Below are 16,015 nucleotides of genomic sequence, written 5' to 3'. Positions count from 1 at the left end.
AACCAATTAGAAACAACTGGATGTGAGTAATAAAACCGTAAAGAAAGAAAAACCTCAAATCGGAGCAAAGTAGAACTATTTAAGTTGTTTTTTGAATAGCTTCTTCATAGAAATCATGTGAAGAGATATGTTTTTCTAGATGATATAATATTTCTAATTAATGTTTTTTTTTCTATATACTAAGATATGAAGTGTTTTAACCAAAATGTGTGTTTCTAAATAGTTTTCCATCACTGTATTTCAATTTTTTTTTTTGTTTCATATAAAATATTTATTTTTTTAAACATTTAGTTGTAGATTTATTTTTCGAGCAAAATTTATTACTTTTTTTTTCATTTAAAAGTGTGGACTATTTCTGTGACTATACAAAAAAAAAAAAAAAACAACACTAAGAAAAAGTCAAGACAAGTAAATTTATTCAAAATTTGGAATTTTTAAATCAATTTATTAGAAACAAAAAATGAAATGAATGTTTTTTTATACAGCAGGTTTTTTTTTTTTATTTATTATACAATAAAAAGAGGAACAAATTTAATTGCAGTTCAAAAAATAAAATAGTTAACATTTTTTTTTCCACAGACATAAAGGGACGGAAAAAAAAAGGAAAATGAAAGAGTCAAAGAAAATATCTTTATCTTTGGCCCTTTTAGCTACATAAATGGTAATTTAAATAAATTATCTTCAAACAAAACTAATTCATCTGTTTTTTTTTTTTTTCAATTTTTGTTTGCTCGAAATTTGGTTTTTTTTTTTTTTTTTTTCATAAAATATACTTATAATTAATTTACATATATTTTTACGACACTTACATTATATTTTTTATATGTTGTTTGATTTAGATAGTTTCTGGGATAGTAGGAAGTGTTGTGGCCTTACACGGCCGAAACCTGGGTATCGCTTTCTTCTGTAAGGATTAAAAAAAAATATATATATATTTATTTTGTAATTGCCTATTTTTTAAAAAAATATAATAGAAAATAATATTTCTTTTTTTTTGGGAATTACTTGCACTACCGTAGCGGGATTCTTTTTTTCAAGTTAAAAAAAATAAAACCTTATGAGGTGGGAATTGTATGTCATGGGCTCCTTTCTTTAAACCATGCAAAGTTTTATTAAAACGTGACTTTTCAAAAGGTTAATACACACTTTGTTTTGATAGAATATAGGATTTCAGATATTGGTCTTATTGTATTTTGTATTTGAATTAATGAAAGTAAATACAAAGTAGCAAAAAAGATAAGCGTTACACAACAAAAAAAAAATAAAATACAAACTTTCTATTTTGTGAAAAAAGTAAAAAGTTTTAAAAATATAAGCAATTGAAATCCTAACAGAAAGTTTGTAAATAATAAGATTTGTCAAAAAAGACATTATTATCCTGAAGAACGTGGAAACACTTATTATTTTACTACGAGTTGCTATGAGTGGGGCTATCATGAGTCGTTCTATGCATTGAGTCAGGGTGTACAAAGTCTTGTCTATACCCTTCCCCTTTTTTACTCTGGGAGAAAAAAATACACTCTAGAAGAGAATTTTCCTATCGCGAATCTCACACGAATTTTTTTTTTCCACCGAAAAAGTCATACCCTAATCAAAATGTTTTAATCATTTTCGAAGTATATTTGACACTAACAAGCTAACAACAATCTTGCAGCGTGTAAAAATTTGACGAGGTGGCAAGTGGTTATGGCGTTGAATTTCAAGTCCTGTTCAATTCGAATAATGTTTTTTTTTTTATTTTTCAATCCAAATTCAAAATCGGGTGTTGTTATTTAATTTTGATTTAAAATTTCCCAGGAAAGGAATTTTCTGGGGAAATTTTTATTTCCGATTTCGAAGATGATTTGTGATGTGTTCCCGAAATGGGAAAAAAGTTCGGGGATTTTCTTTTCGCGATAAGGCTGATTATGTCAGCTAAACTATCATAAATCATCCCCTGCAATTAAATGATTTGGACTTTAAAGATAAAAAATAACTAAGTTTTATGGAAAAAACTGCTAGGAATGGTTAAAGTTTTTCATTTAAAAAAAAAATCGGAGTGCCATTCTTAAGAAATTATTTTTCGACACTTAAACAAATTTAAAAAAAAATAATTAAAAGTTTTTTAAATTCAAAGCAAGACTACAAAAATTATTGTTAGTCAATTTGATCTTAGCAATCAACTTAATTTTGAATCATTTTTATTGAATAGTGTTAGGAATAATTTGCTGATATTTTGCTAAATGATACGCTTTTCACATTTCAAATTTTAAGACGCTTAGAAAATGTATGCCCGTGGTTAGGCTGATATAATAACGAAGAAAAATAACAAAAAATAATAAAAAAATATTTTTATTTTAAGTGTATTTTAAAATTTAATTATATTCAATCGTTTCACTTAAAATAAAAATAATTTTAAAAATTTTTTATTATTTTTATTATTTTTTTTCAAATTTTAATTTAATTAATTTCTGTTTTGTGTTTACTTATCTCAAGTAAAACAAAAAAAAATCTTCAATATTAATGTGATATGATAAACAAAGACCCCTAATCTAAAATTCCAACTTCTATATTACTCAGCTGCATATTTATTTTTTAGTTTATGATTTCCTTTTGAAAAGTCACTTCTTAATTTCAATCGAGTTAATCGTGCCTACTTAAATCAGTTTTGCAGGCAATTACTAATAAATAAAATGTAAGTTAAGATAAAGAACTACAAACCTGAATTTATATTAAACTATAGGAGCAATGTTTCGCAGTTAAAACAATATAATAGTATCTATTCTCTAAGGTAAAAGAAGAGTGCGAAATATATTTTTCAGGGTTATGGAAAAGCATGTTGCCAAGGATATCATAAAACCAGCTTCGAACGCATTTACATTACAAAACAAATCTTATATTATACTTTCATTCGCTGAATCTGTGACACAATATGGTATAAAACACTATAAAATGATGAAAATTCAAAAAGAGAGATCATACGTTAGGGCTGGGTAAGGGGGGGGGAGGGGGGAGGATTATTTCTTAATATAAGAATGTCACCTTCATATACAGACATGGTCGAATTTAGTGAAATTAAAAAAAAAAAATAAATAATATAAAATATTACTATTCTTTAAGATGAAATATATTTTACGTACTTGTTATTATTGTGTTCCTGCCACCAACGACATAATAAAAACCTTCCGTACAACAAAATTCTAAAATAAAACTAACATGCCGACTTGTTAAAACAATTTACTTTGACAAAACTTAAAATCTAAAATTAAAAAAAAAAAAAAAAGATACAAAATAGTAGAAAGGTTATTATAGTCTGGATTGAAGCATTGCAAAATAAAAATTGTTAACCCCAGCTATAAGGTATGTATATTAGGGTGGGTCAAAAAAATCGAAATTATTTTTTTTGATTTGGTACTCCAAAAAATCGATTGCTAGACCCGTGTAGAATATACACACCAAATATGAGCTCTTTATCTTAATGGGAAGGTCCTCCGCTTTTCAATTTTCAATTTTTACATCAAGCTTCTACTAAAAAAAAATAATTTTTTTATTAATTGACTTTTTAGGAAATTTCTTTTCATATTCTTGTAGGAAATTGAACGCTCTACAAAAAAGCCTTATACACTTTTTTCGTTTATCTAACCGTTGAATAGATATTTGAGGTCCAAAAATCGAGATAATCTTTAAAAATTCGTTTTTTGTTCTTAATTTTGTAACAAATTGAAAAATTATAATAATCAAACGCGCAAGACATATTCTTATTGGAAATTGATTGCTCCACAAAAAAGGTCCTGTTAACTTTTTTCATTAATCTAACCATTCTAAAGATATTCGAGGACAAAGTTAAAAAAAATTATAAAAACATTTTATATTTTTAAAAAATTTCCAATTCACTGAAACTTCATTATTTTCAAATAAGCAAGATATATTCTTGTAGGGGCTTAAAAATTCTACAAAAAATTCTTTGGAATCAAATTGATTGCTTTAACCGTTTAGAAGATATTCGTATCCAAACCAATGCTCACTGATTTCAATAGTTTTCTTATGACCCGTATGCATTGCGATTTGGATACGAATATCTTCTAAACGGTTAAAGCAATCAATTTCATTCTAAGGAATTTTTTGTAGAACGTTTAAGCCCCTACAAGAATATATCTTGCTAATTTGAAAATAATGAAGTTTCAGTGAATTGGAAATTTTTTAAAAATATAAAATGTTTTTATAATTTTTTTTAACTTTGTCCTCGAATATCTTTAGAATGGTTAGATTAATGAAAAAAGTTAACAGGACCTTTTTTGTGGAGCAATCAATTTCCAACAAGAATATGTCTTGCGCGTTTGATTATTATAATTTTTCAATTTGTTACAAAATTAAGAACAAAAAACGAATTTTTAAAGATTTTCTCGATTTTTGGACCTCAAATATCTATTCAACGGTTAGATAAACGAAAAAAGTGTATAAGGCTTTTTTTGTAGAGCGTTCAATTTCCTACAAGAATATGAAAAGAAATATCCTAAAAAGTCAATTAATAAAAAAATTATTTTTTTTTAGTAGAAGCTTGATGTAAAAATGGAAAATTGAAAAGCGGAGGACCTTCCCATTAAGATAAAGAGCTCATATTTGGTGTGTATATTCTACAGGGGTCTAGCAATCGATTTTTTGGAGTACCAAATCAAAAAAAATAATTTCGATTTTTTTGACCCACCCTAATGTATATGTATGCAAAGCCACTTCCAGGATAATTGATTTATTAGTCATTCTTACCGTCGTCATCACCCAGTTCATTTTGATAGTAATTGCCAGCGGCACTGCCGCTATTACTATTACTGCCGCCACTACTTTGCATTGAGTTTGCAATTCTTTCGGAACTATGCGCCCTTCCAAGGCGATGTAACCGGGCCATGTGTGCAGCTACCGTATATGATGGCGGATAGCGAGGACCTTTTGATGGTAACGCTAGAACACCGTGTCCTAATTTTGGTGATGGGCACAGATTGATGGACAAAGCAGAGATCAAGAACAAAAGAAAAATAATATAAAACAAAAAACAAAAAAAAAAAAACTAAAAAAAAAACAAAAACAAAATAAAAAAGATAAACTAACTATGACATTAAATTAAGACTTAACCAACATTTAAATAACACAATGCTAATAATAGTATTGATTTAATATTTTCAAGTTCAAAACATGCAAATAGAGTTAAGTATTTCAAAATATATTAATAATTGTATGAAAAGGTTGTGATAATGAGTTTGTTATGTTGAAAATAAAAATTAGTAGCTTTGTTTTTTTCATATGCAGCTTTGCGATGTTTTTTTTTGAGAGTTACGATAGAATAGATGACGTTTGGTGATGTACAAATTTAATTTGAATTTTTGCAGTAACGCAAAATTAAACAAAGAAGTAGTCTTGTCTTGACCCAGGCCCAGGGCAATTTGAAATAAGGAACTTAAAATCAGGCAATGTCGAGAGCATGATGTCTTGAATAAAAGTAAAAGAAAAAAAAAATTCAAAAAAATATCCAAAACCACTTGGGTAAAATCCTCCGTTTTGAAAAACTTTGAATGATTGATTTCCAAAGTAAATAGGAATGATTAATACATTTTTTCAAAGTTTAAACAACTTTGATTTAAGGATGTTTTATAACTACACACTACTTTAAACTAACGATTTTCTACTTTTATTTTAAAATAATCGTCTTCAATGCAAAATCATTCTGAAAAATAGTTGAATCAACGTCGTTTTCATTGATTTTAAGATGTTTTTTCCCTCAGTGTGTAAACATAAAGATGCTGAACGTTGCCTATTATCATTGTACCTAGGTATTCTTGATTTCTTGTCGATTCTGAAGTCTATGATTCAGTGACATTCACTCACAATCAAAGAACGAAATCAAATCGAATATTTTTTTCATCGACTTTTGTATATTAAGAGCTTTGATGACGATACTTAGCTGGACTATGCAAAAAAGTCAAGAGCTTTAACTATATTATTATAGTAACGTAGTCGTTTGATTCAATAGTTATGAGTTTTCAAAAAAAAATTTAGCTCATAGGAGGATTTTTTAAAACTTGAAATTATTCAGGACACGGGCCAGTGTCTAATTTGTCTGGAGTATAGGCCAAAAGTAAAATGTTTTTCGAAATATGTATTTTTTTGCATATGAAATTTAAATTAATAGCAAATTAGTAGTTTTTGAGTGTCGAAAAATTTCCTGACAGAAAAATGCAGCTCCTGGAATTTTGTTTGAATGCAAAAATTACACCGGAAGTCTAAGCACTTGATTGCCAACATATACCGTTAAATACATACCGACACTTCTCGGGGCATGATATTGACTATTTAGCTGCTGCTGTTGTTGTTGTTGTTGTTGGTGCTGTTGTAAATGTTGTTGCAAGACCTGTTGCTGTTGTTGTTGTTGTGTCGAGTGCTGTGCCAATGGAGGGGGAGGTGGCAGTGAATGATATTGTAAATTTCTTATTGCAGCTGGTCCAAAGCTTATGCTATTGTTATCCACACAAATGCCAATTGTTGCTGCATTGTTGTTTTTTATTTGTTGATTGTGCAACAAAGGTGGCGGAAGGGGTGGTGGTTGGCTATGATGATATTGTTGCTGCATACTCAGACCCAGCATTCTTTCATCAAGAGATGCTTTTGGATGTGGTGGAGGTGGTGTTGGGGATGTTGGGGGCTTACGACCAACTATTGCCGGATGATGGTCTAAGGGATTCAAAGGCGGAATCATCGTAGGTGATGAGGGTATTGTCATCGTATTATAATAAAATCCTGGAGCTTTGCATTCATTTCATTCATGAATTAGATTGTGTTGTGTTGTTGGTTCGTCGGGCGTGCGTGTGTGTTGTAATGTGGTTTGGATATTATGATGTGGATGTGTGTATTATACATATTATATTATAACATTACATTATATGTAGGTAGATATATATTTGTTTATATACAAAACGCAGAATGGTGCACAGATAAAATATACAAAAATAAAAAAAAAAAAGAAAAAAAAGAAACATTAAACATATTTTAATAAAAAAAAATCGTAACACGCAAATATTAATAAAAACATAAGAAAAGAAAAAAACAAATCAGACAAAGTTTGTTTCAAACTAAGATACATTATATAGAGATGCATTTGAACTTACCATGTATCGCCGAGTGGCGACGCTGTTGTAGTTTTGGTGATGTAGATGCATTTGAGGATAATTGAGCATTTAAGTGATAAAGACCGCTAGTGCTGCTTTCATTATAATTTAAATGAACATCCGGTTGAACATAAGAACCGTGACCGCTGTCGCTTGATGTTACCGAACCTGTGGTTTTTTTTGTTTTTGTTTTTTTTTTTTTGTTTCAGTATTGATTTTAAAATTTTGGATTTTTTTTTTTAAATTATGTCTAAAATTCCCCATATAACATTTTTCTCTCATTGAGATCGACCCTTAAATTCTATCTTTGGAGCACATGGTCAAATCAAACAAATCATGATAGGATGTCTTAATTTGTATGTACAAGTACATATCGAATCATCTCCCCCATTTAAACGTAAGCAGCTTTATAATAGGTGACAATTAAGTTGACAGATTTTTGTTTTTATTAATAATTTTTTGTTTTTGTCCATAATTTACGATATTTTTGGCAGAAAGGGCTTAATATAATCGAGTTTCATCAATGTTTTATAGAAGCAACAGAAGCCTCTTTAAAGCCTTATACAAGCAAAATTGTTTGTTGGATAGTGAAAATGGTGCTGATTTCAATCAGTTATTATTGGTATTTATTCACAATCTACCAATTTTACTCTTGGTTCAACTTCTGGATTATCATCGTAAAATTTGTCGTTGATCGAAAAATTGCCCAAGATATAAAATTTGGCAGAAATAGAATAGTTCAAATTTTTACGGATGTAATGTGGAGTTCCAGAATCCGTCAATCTATAACTAGTGGATGGTTTATATAAGCCGTGTTTTTGTGGTAAATCAATATTTTGCTAAGTAAACATTTTATTTTTTTTTTTGTATTTATTTTTAATAATAACACTGGTCAACAAAATTTAACTTTTTTTTTTTGCCACAAGAACCAAAATATACTTTTCTAGTAGTTTTTTGGGTGCTGAATCCGAATCTGAAGTCAGAAAAATTCTATTGGCCTCCGTTTTTGAAATATTATTTTGGCTGTTTTCGAGGTTCTGTTTTTTGGGTTGCTGAACTCGAATTCTATTAGCCTCCGTTCTTGAAATATTACCGTTATAAAAAAAAAAACCTTTTTTTGTATTTTATAACGGTAATATTTCAAGAACGAAATAAGAAAAAACCTTCAGAAAAGTATATTTTGGTTCTTGTGGCAAAAAAAAGTTTAATTTGGTTGTCCTGTGTTGTTTCTGATTCAAAGACCGTTACTTAAATTTTAAATATCTTGAGCAGTAAAGAAAGAGTTAAACATTTTTTGAAAGAATAAAACCAGTTCTTATAGGCACCGTTACAAATTTATTCATAATAAACTAACACACATAAAAAAACAGCCAAAATGACGTTTTTTGACATTTTCTAACGGGAATATTTCAAAAACGGAGGCCAACAACAATTTTTTGACTTCAGATTCGAGTTCAGCACATCAAAAACTACTAGAAAAGTATATTTTGGTTGTTGTGGCAAAAACTTTGTTGACCAGTGGAATTTGTTGTTAAAAAGCCAAAGATGTAAAAGTTTAGAATTTCGCATTTGTTGTCATTTTTACTGAGCTAAGTACTGAGTTACCAATAAAACACGATTATATTATTTCGCAGCTAATTTTTCATTTGAAATCCATGCCAAAGACAGTCCATTTAAAATAGCAATGCCCACATAATCCTGTGTACCGAAACATAACACTTTCAAGGATATTGCAATATGAATTGAATTCATGTGATCTCGAACGTCAAACCATGCTTTTTCATCAGTTGACGTTCTGTTTACTTTTGTTTCATCCGAATGAAACACAAATTTTTTTAATTTTATTAAGGACAATACAATTTTTGTCTCTTTGAGAAAAACCGATTGTAGGTACTTTTCTTTGCTTTGAAATGGTTTCTAATTACCTGCATGCCTCTGAATATACACATTATGTGTACACTATACACCTACAATAGACGGAACAATACAAAACCGGAATAATGTGGTGATACATAATTTGACTAGATTAAAAGTTTTTCCTTCCAGGACACACAATGGCAAATAATTAATTAATTAAATAGCTAAGCAATGGGTATGCCGCGGCAACCCTACCGCTTTATTTCGACCATATGTTCCAAATTGTAAAGAAATTAGTGTCGAACTGCAAATTGCAAGTAATCTAATGAAGACAATCGAGCCTGGCGACACCTGATAAGTGCTGCGGTCGTGGGAACTGTTGAACATGTCCAACATCCATAATTTCGTATTGAAATTACTAAATAATGACATTATATTTATAATCCATGATGAAAAGCAACGAGCTTCGCTGCACCCCACCCATTTACTATCACTCTAATTTCTAAATAGGTATATATACATTTTGAAATCCTATTATTTAGAAATGTCCATGCGAAATTATGAATTTCAACACACACCCTGTAGCCAGGATCGATTGTGTTTCATGAGAGTATTATAATAGATTTACTTCGATGAGAGAATTTCAATGCACATATGGCGAGAATTTGCGAAACAAAAGAATCTATGATAATTGAAAGCTACATTAATGTGATTTGTATCTAATGAAAGTTGATATTGAAAAAGCTTCAATCATTTCTACAATATTTTGAAAGCACCACGTGAATTTTTTTTGTTTTTTTTTTTTTTAATTCTCAAAACTACTGGTAGGTATTCCAATGTCTGCACTGTTAGTTCAGTCAATAGAAACTTTATTTAATAAGAATAACAACAATAATTTAAGAGAGACTTATTTTAAGCATCAAAACTCAAATCTCATTGACTGAACTATGTCTAAATAAAATAATCTTAAATTTCTTCAGCAATTTCTTAAAAACATGTATGAATACATCAGACTAAAATTAATGAAAAATGCATTTACATTTAATATTGACATACAAAAAAAAAAAAAAAAAAAAAAAATACTTTATATAATATACAAAATTATACAACAAAACCCAGATGTTAAAGGTTCATTCATTTTGGAATGGATAGGAATATTTTCTCAAACAGTGGTTCGATATAAACAATATTTTTAGAATTGCAACGCAAAAGCTAGGGCCTTATTACGGTTGTCAATTATCAATACGATATTTTTGTCAATTATCAATATTTTTGATAAACCTTGGAATTTGATAACTATTGAAAGACTTTGTGTTATGGTTGTCTAACAAATTGGAATTTATCAAATTTTTTTTCATAATGAATATTGATTGATTTCACTTTATTGCTATTGATAATTTCTATCGTTTGACAATCAATTGATATTTGACAACCATAATAGGGCTGTTAGTTACAGAAATAGGCCAATTACAACAAGCTTCTTCTCATAAGGCAAAATAAATAAATTATACATATAGGTTTTTTTTTTTGATTGCAAGAAATAGTGAATAGTAATAAAGCAACATTGTTAATAAAACACCTTACCTGATGTTATAGTCTTTCTAAGCGGTAGATTGCCAAAAGAAGTGACACTACTGCTTTCCGCTGACAAATCCACAGATGGCAGGGGTGTTGGAGTATCCGAGTGGGATCGTTCATGTACAGCTCGATTTCCGGGTGCTGGAACTTCATACATCATTTACCAAACAATAAATAAAAAAAAAAAAAAAATAATACAAAAACAAAAAAAAAAAAACAATAAATTAACATCAAGAATACCATGAACAACGCTGGCCCTTTTTCATTACTCACCACTAGTACCCGATCCCATTCTTCGATGAGCTCCTGGCGAAGGAGAAGGACTTATAGAAGAGTGTAAAGCATAATGAAATGTATGAGGATGACCGACTAATGGCAACATGATTCCTGGGTGTCTTGGTTGATAAGGTCGTGTTTTAGTTGGTTCTGACAATGAGAGAATCTTTTTGACAGCTTGAGGAGATGCTGTTCCAAATTTGGGACCCAGGCCACCTTTTCGACCTTCACTGGTTGAACTTGTGCTGCTGGTTGTGGATAATGTGGGTGAAGGATGACGTTTTCTTATAGACACGGAATTTGGAGCCGAACTTCCACTAATACTGCCTCCGGCACCACCACCAGTACTGCCACCCGCACCGCCTCCACTACTACTTGTCGCACTTGGTTCGCACTCTAAGGAGAGTCGATGAAGAGCATCTTCGTCGGTAATGACTTTCATATTATTTAAATATGCCTTCACCCGGCGAACCATTTGTGCTTCTTCAAACATTTTCTTTGGATTTGGGGCAGCTGTTGACTTTTTTCTTCGTTTCACAGTAGCCTGGCCAGCACCACCATGAATATGATGTGGCCCACTCGATACTGACATCTGATTAAGAGCAACCATAGCCGAACTTGGTGGTTGCCCTTTAAATTCGAGCATTGTTAGCAGATCATATGTTGAGCTGCACATATGTGTCAATATACGAACTTCTTTTGCGATCATACGAAGCTTTTCAAAATTAATCAATCCCTCAACTCGGGTATCATTACCCAGATGAATAAATGTTAAATCTTTTTTCACCACCGGATAGAAAGGAATGATTGGATGTTGTGCCAAAAATTCAGCCGACACCAACTGTCTATATTTCGACATATTTCGCGACGGATCCATTAATTCTTGCAGATCGGCAAATAATTTCTGATATTTCGAAGGAAGTTTCTCCCAAGTTTGTCGTAATCGTGTGACTGCTGCATGACCCAGACCAGAAACAATAGCGAACATTGAATTGAAATTGCGACATTCCTTACAATGTCGAGCAATTTTTATAAATTGTTTTACAATTTTCATGCGTCGCACGATATTATGTTCGCTACAAACTTCAGTTACAACCCAAAACATCTCACGATTGACAAGCTCAGCGAATTGTTTCAGCATTGGCACACCATACTTGGACTTGAGCTCAAATAAATCATCCACATATTCTGTACTTTCAATTTGGCGGAATATTGCAAAGTCTTGGAACGTTAATTGTATTGCTACCTCGTTTGCATTCAACTGTAGAAAGTGTACAGTTGACTCGCGAACTAAATCTAATGCTAGCTCGTCCGGCACAAGGGTTTCGGTTATACCATTTGTTTTAAGATAATACCGAGATGAAAGACCAATTCGTTCAGCAAGGTTTTGCAATTGTTCCGGTAGTCGTCTTTGCTTGATCATACCACCTTCACCCACCGAGACTTCGCAAAGTGAAAAATTAGAACTGGTTTCGTGAATGCCGAACTCTTGAAGAGCTAACATTACAACTTCATGAGCGGTTGTTTCTTTATTTATCAAAAGATACTTGCATGTTTGATCGGATTTGTAGACTTTGAGAACATGCTCAGGGTATTCCATTTGACGAGTATCTTCGTAATAAATTGTTGATGTTAGGTCGGGATTACTACGTGAATGATACATCCCCGACATATTTCCACCAGTGTTATAGTTAGATTGAACATTATTGGTGAGAGAATTGGTTCGGCCATCTTCTTGGTGGTTTCCAGCGATCCCATCTGTATGAAGTAAGGCTACATCACCTGCATCTATCGACGTTGAATTTACCGTGTGCTTTGGCAGTAGATTCATTTTGATTAAGGCTTTTTGCAAACGACGTTTCGGTCCAAGTGTCATAAAACCACCTTTTTGGTGCCCAGTGCTAGCACTCATTGATGATGAAGAAGACGACGTGGAATTGTTGGACGAAGCCACTGATATCGTGGAACTGTCTTTTTTGCTACTGTTCGAATTGCCCAGCAGACCTGCTACAAAATGACTAGCTGTTCCGGCTATTCCACCTACAAGCGAACCACCACCACTCGTGCTCGATTCCCTTTCACGGTATGGTGATGATGCACAACAATCAACTTGATCATGACTTAATATGTCTGCTGATGAAAGACGTGTAATTGTTGGGCGGGCATCTGCATTTCCCTGCAGTTTTGCTATATCAATTGCACAAATTCGACGTGGATTCGAGCGTGGTCTCGGTGAATTGCTCTCAGGTGACTGTATCATTTCCTTAAAGGACAACAAATTGCTTTTTACAGTTATACTTAGATGTGTGGATCCCATTATAATTTCCATTGCACGTGCATTGGTCACGTGCTCAAAACTTTGTCCATTCACTTCCAAAATTTGGTCGCCCCTTTTAAGCCCAACATCATCGGGTTTTGAATTCTTTTCAACTTTTGATATGAAAATGCCATATCCGCCGCGTTCGTAGCCACCCACAAAACTAAAGTTCAAATTTTCATCTCTAGACGATCGAGCAAGTGTAACAGTTCGAGTTCTAGCCTTTGCCGCACACGCTATATGCAGTAATCTCAGTTGGCTTAACAAATTCTTTTGCTCAAGTCCACTCTCGAAGGTTTCCAAAAATTCCATCATCTCTGTATCGGTTTCGAAATCTGTAAAATGATTATTCACCCAAAGCAATACCACCCTTGTCACTCTATCACGTATCTCTTGCGGCGAAGCTGTTGTACCCGCTTCTTCATTTTCGAACCAGGACAACAGTTTCCCTGCAACTTCCTGTGGATTTCGTATGAATGTCCGATGCGTTAGCAAGAAATCTTCAACATAAGTTGGATCTGTCATAGAATTTTCTTCGACCAACTGCAAAAGCAGTCGCTCGATTGTCCCACGTATCACAACGTGACCTCTTTTCAAAGCAGCACTACCAACATTTGTGTCCGGGCCAATTTGACGCATTTCCGTTACCATTACAACTTTACCATCTTCTTCATGGCGCTTAGTATTCTCTTCGCCTTGATGTTGAATTCGATAATAATCAGTTTGGGTTATGCAAACAAATTGACAATCATTGCATTTAGTTTTCATTATGCCGCGATGGTAAAGCTTGTCCATTGTAGGTAAAATACCAAAACTATCACCCATTTGAAGTTCTTCTTTTTCGCCATTGCCATGGTCGATCTCCACATGTCCATTTATTAAAACACTCCACGAATCCAACTCCTCGCCATCGCTCATAACAATTGTGCCAGCCTTGTCCACAACTGCAAATACCATAACCGAACATAGTGCTCGCCTGACAGCTAGAGTTATATTTGTGAAGGCTTTCAGGCCTTGGGTAAATTCAAGTAATGTTTCGATGTCTTCATCGGTGCGTTCAGATGGGTCCTTCTCAAGGCATTCACGAACAGCATCACGCACATTCAGACTCTATATAATAATAATGACGATTTTTGTGTCCAATAAATTGGGTATTATTCAGAAGTATGTATTGTTGAATATTTAAACAAAAAAAATCAAAAATTAATTTAAAATAAAAAAGAAAAAAAATTAAAACAAAACTATATTTATGAAATTTTTAATTCTCTCTTTTTCCAGAAACGTTAAATGAAGGCTGGCAAGAAAAGGGCAAAGACATTCTCGGGGAATTATTAGAATAGGGTTAATTTTTATATCAACAAGGAGCCAAAGGACAAAAATATGCTGGTACTCGAGATGAGATTAATAAAAAGTGTTAGTAACAGAGTGAAAATGTTATGTTTTGTATCCGCAACCTCCCAACGAAGAGAATAACGCAGAGGATAAATATTTGTCAAAAAAAAAAAAAAAAAAACAATTCGATGCGTTAGAAGAAAAACCACCTCACAGCACTGAACTCCAAGCGTTATTTAGGTATTTTTTTCGAGAATCAAATTCTTAAGTGGAAAAACTGTTTCTAAATAATACAAAAAAAAAAAACTATTTTTTCAGATTTTTATTTTGACACTAGATGACGCCCCAAGAGAGTTAAAGTTTTTCTCAATTGAAATAGGTATGTGTTGACTAATGAGGCCAGTTTTTTAGATATAGACTTAAATCAATATTTTTTGATGAAGTTCTTGTCTACATTAAACAACATTTTGAAAAAGGTATAAACCATTTTTTTAGGACCAGCACGGTGGTCTTGAAAACGCGGCAGGTTTTATAAAAATGGATCCCAAAAGTAATGATGCAGATTTGTTCGAAATGATCTCAGGATGCCAAATTTGCAAATTTCAAAATCGTACCTGATCCTTTTTTTGAGTTACAGGTATTAAGAGTTACAGGTTTTTGAGAAATTTAATTTCAAAGTCAAAATTAAAAAAAAGAAAATAATTTTTTTTTAATTTGAACCTTGTAGGAAGTTTTTTTTTTAAAAATTGACTGTTTTATTTAGTTATTAGTCAAATCCTTAAAAATAAATGCAAAAAAATATTCTAGTTTTTCAAAAATGGAAAAAAAAAGATAGGCACTTTTATATTTGTTTTATTTGTTCCTAAGGAAAAAATTGAATAATGGTTATTTAATCAACAGATTTGTAAGTTCTAATCACACCTAGTGTGACTCAGAATCAACCCCAAGAACGTAGTGGTATTTTAGCTCCTTTTTTGAGGTTTTTTTTGTTCATTTTTGGTGTTTTTTTTTGCCATTTTTTAAGTTTTGTATTTTTTTTTTTTATTTTTATATTTTTTTAAATTATTTTAATAACGTTCTGAATATTTCAGGACTATTTTTAAAATGTAAGAGTTATATATTACGTATATCAGAAAAATATCCCACATAACATAGATTTCAGGACATCTAAGGTCCTCAGGGACCACAAAACCTTTTCTCGATTTTCATCGTAAGAGCCATTTTCCATGAATCCATAATGACCTTTCGCGTTAATTTAAAAAAAAGAAGACGTCCTGATCAGCAGCGTGTTACAGTGATCTTTTTTCCAATTGATTTGAGGCTAATTCTTTTTTTATTTGAAAAAAAAATTTAAAAATAGCTAAAAAAAAATTTGGAGAAAAGCTCAAAAACTAAGATACTTTTAAACATGCGGTTTTTTGTTTTTGACTTAAAATCAACGAGAGCATTGATTTGTGTAAACAAAATTTACCCATTATTAAAAAACAAATGAATAAAATAAACTAAAAGAAAAAAAAAATAT

General features: G+C 31.6%; 1 protein-coding gene across 8 annotated transcripts in view; it reads right to left on the bottom strand.

The window, feature by feature from the left end:
• Window positions 1-560: 560 nt before the first annotated feature.
• Window positions 561-16,015, bottom strand: part of LOC129920679 (rap guanine nucleotide exchange factor 2) — a 93,730-nt gene continuing 78,275 nt past the window's right edge. The window contains exons 6-12 of one of the 8 annotated variants that reach the window (XR_008773287.1): window positions 10,842-14,271; window positions 10,575-10,715; window positions 7,134-7,301; window positions 6,292-6,771; window positions 4,744-4,950; window positions 3,120-3,238; window positions 777-904 (exon numbers count right to left, since the gene is read on the bottom strand). Coding sequence is in view for 6 of the 8 variants with exons in the window: in XM_056002143.1 (XP_055858118.1) it covers window positions 873-904; window positions 4,744-4,950; window positions 6,292-6,771; window positions 7,134-7,301; window positions 10,575-10,715; window positions 10,842-14,271 (4,458 nt within the window). In the remaining 2 variants the exon portion in view is untranslated. Of the gene's footprint in view, window positions 905-3,119; window positions 3,239-4,743; window positions 4,951-6,291; window positions 6,772-7,133; window positions 7,302-10,574; window positions 10,716-10,841; window positions 14,272-16,015 lie in introns of all 8 variants that reach the window. The other 7 variants (XR_008773288.1, XM_056002143.1, XM_056002144.1 and 4 more) reach the window with 7 other exon arrangements.

This window comes from Episyrphus balteatus, chromosome X (assembly GCF_945859705.1).
Source record: "Episyrphus balteatus chromosome X, idEpiBalt1.1, whole genome shotgun sequence".
Classification (NCBI taxonomy): domain Eukaryota; kingdom Metazoa; phylum Arthropoda; class Insecta; order Diptera; family Syrphidae; genus Episyrphus; species Episyrphus balteatus.
This window is presented reverse-complemented; position numbering and strand designations above follow the sequence as displayed.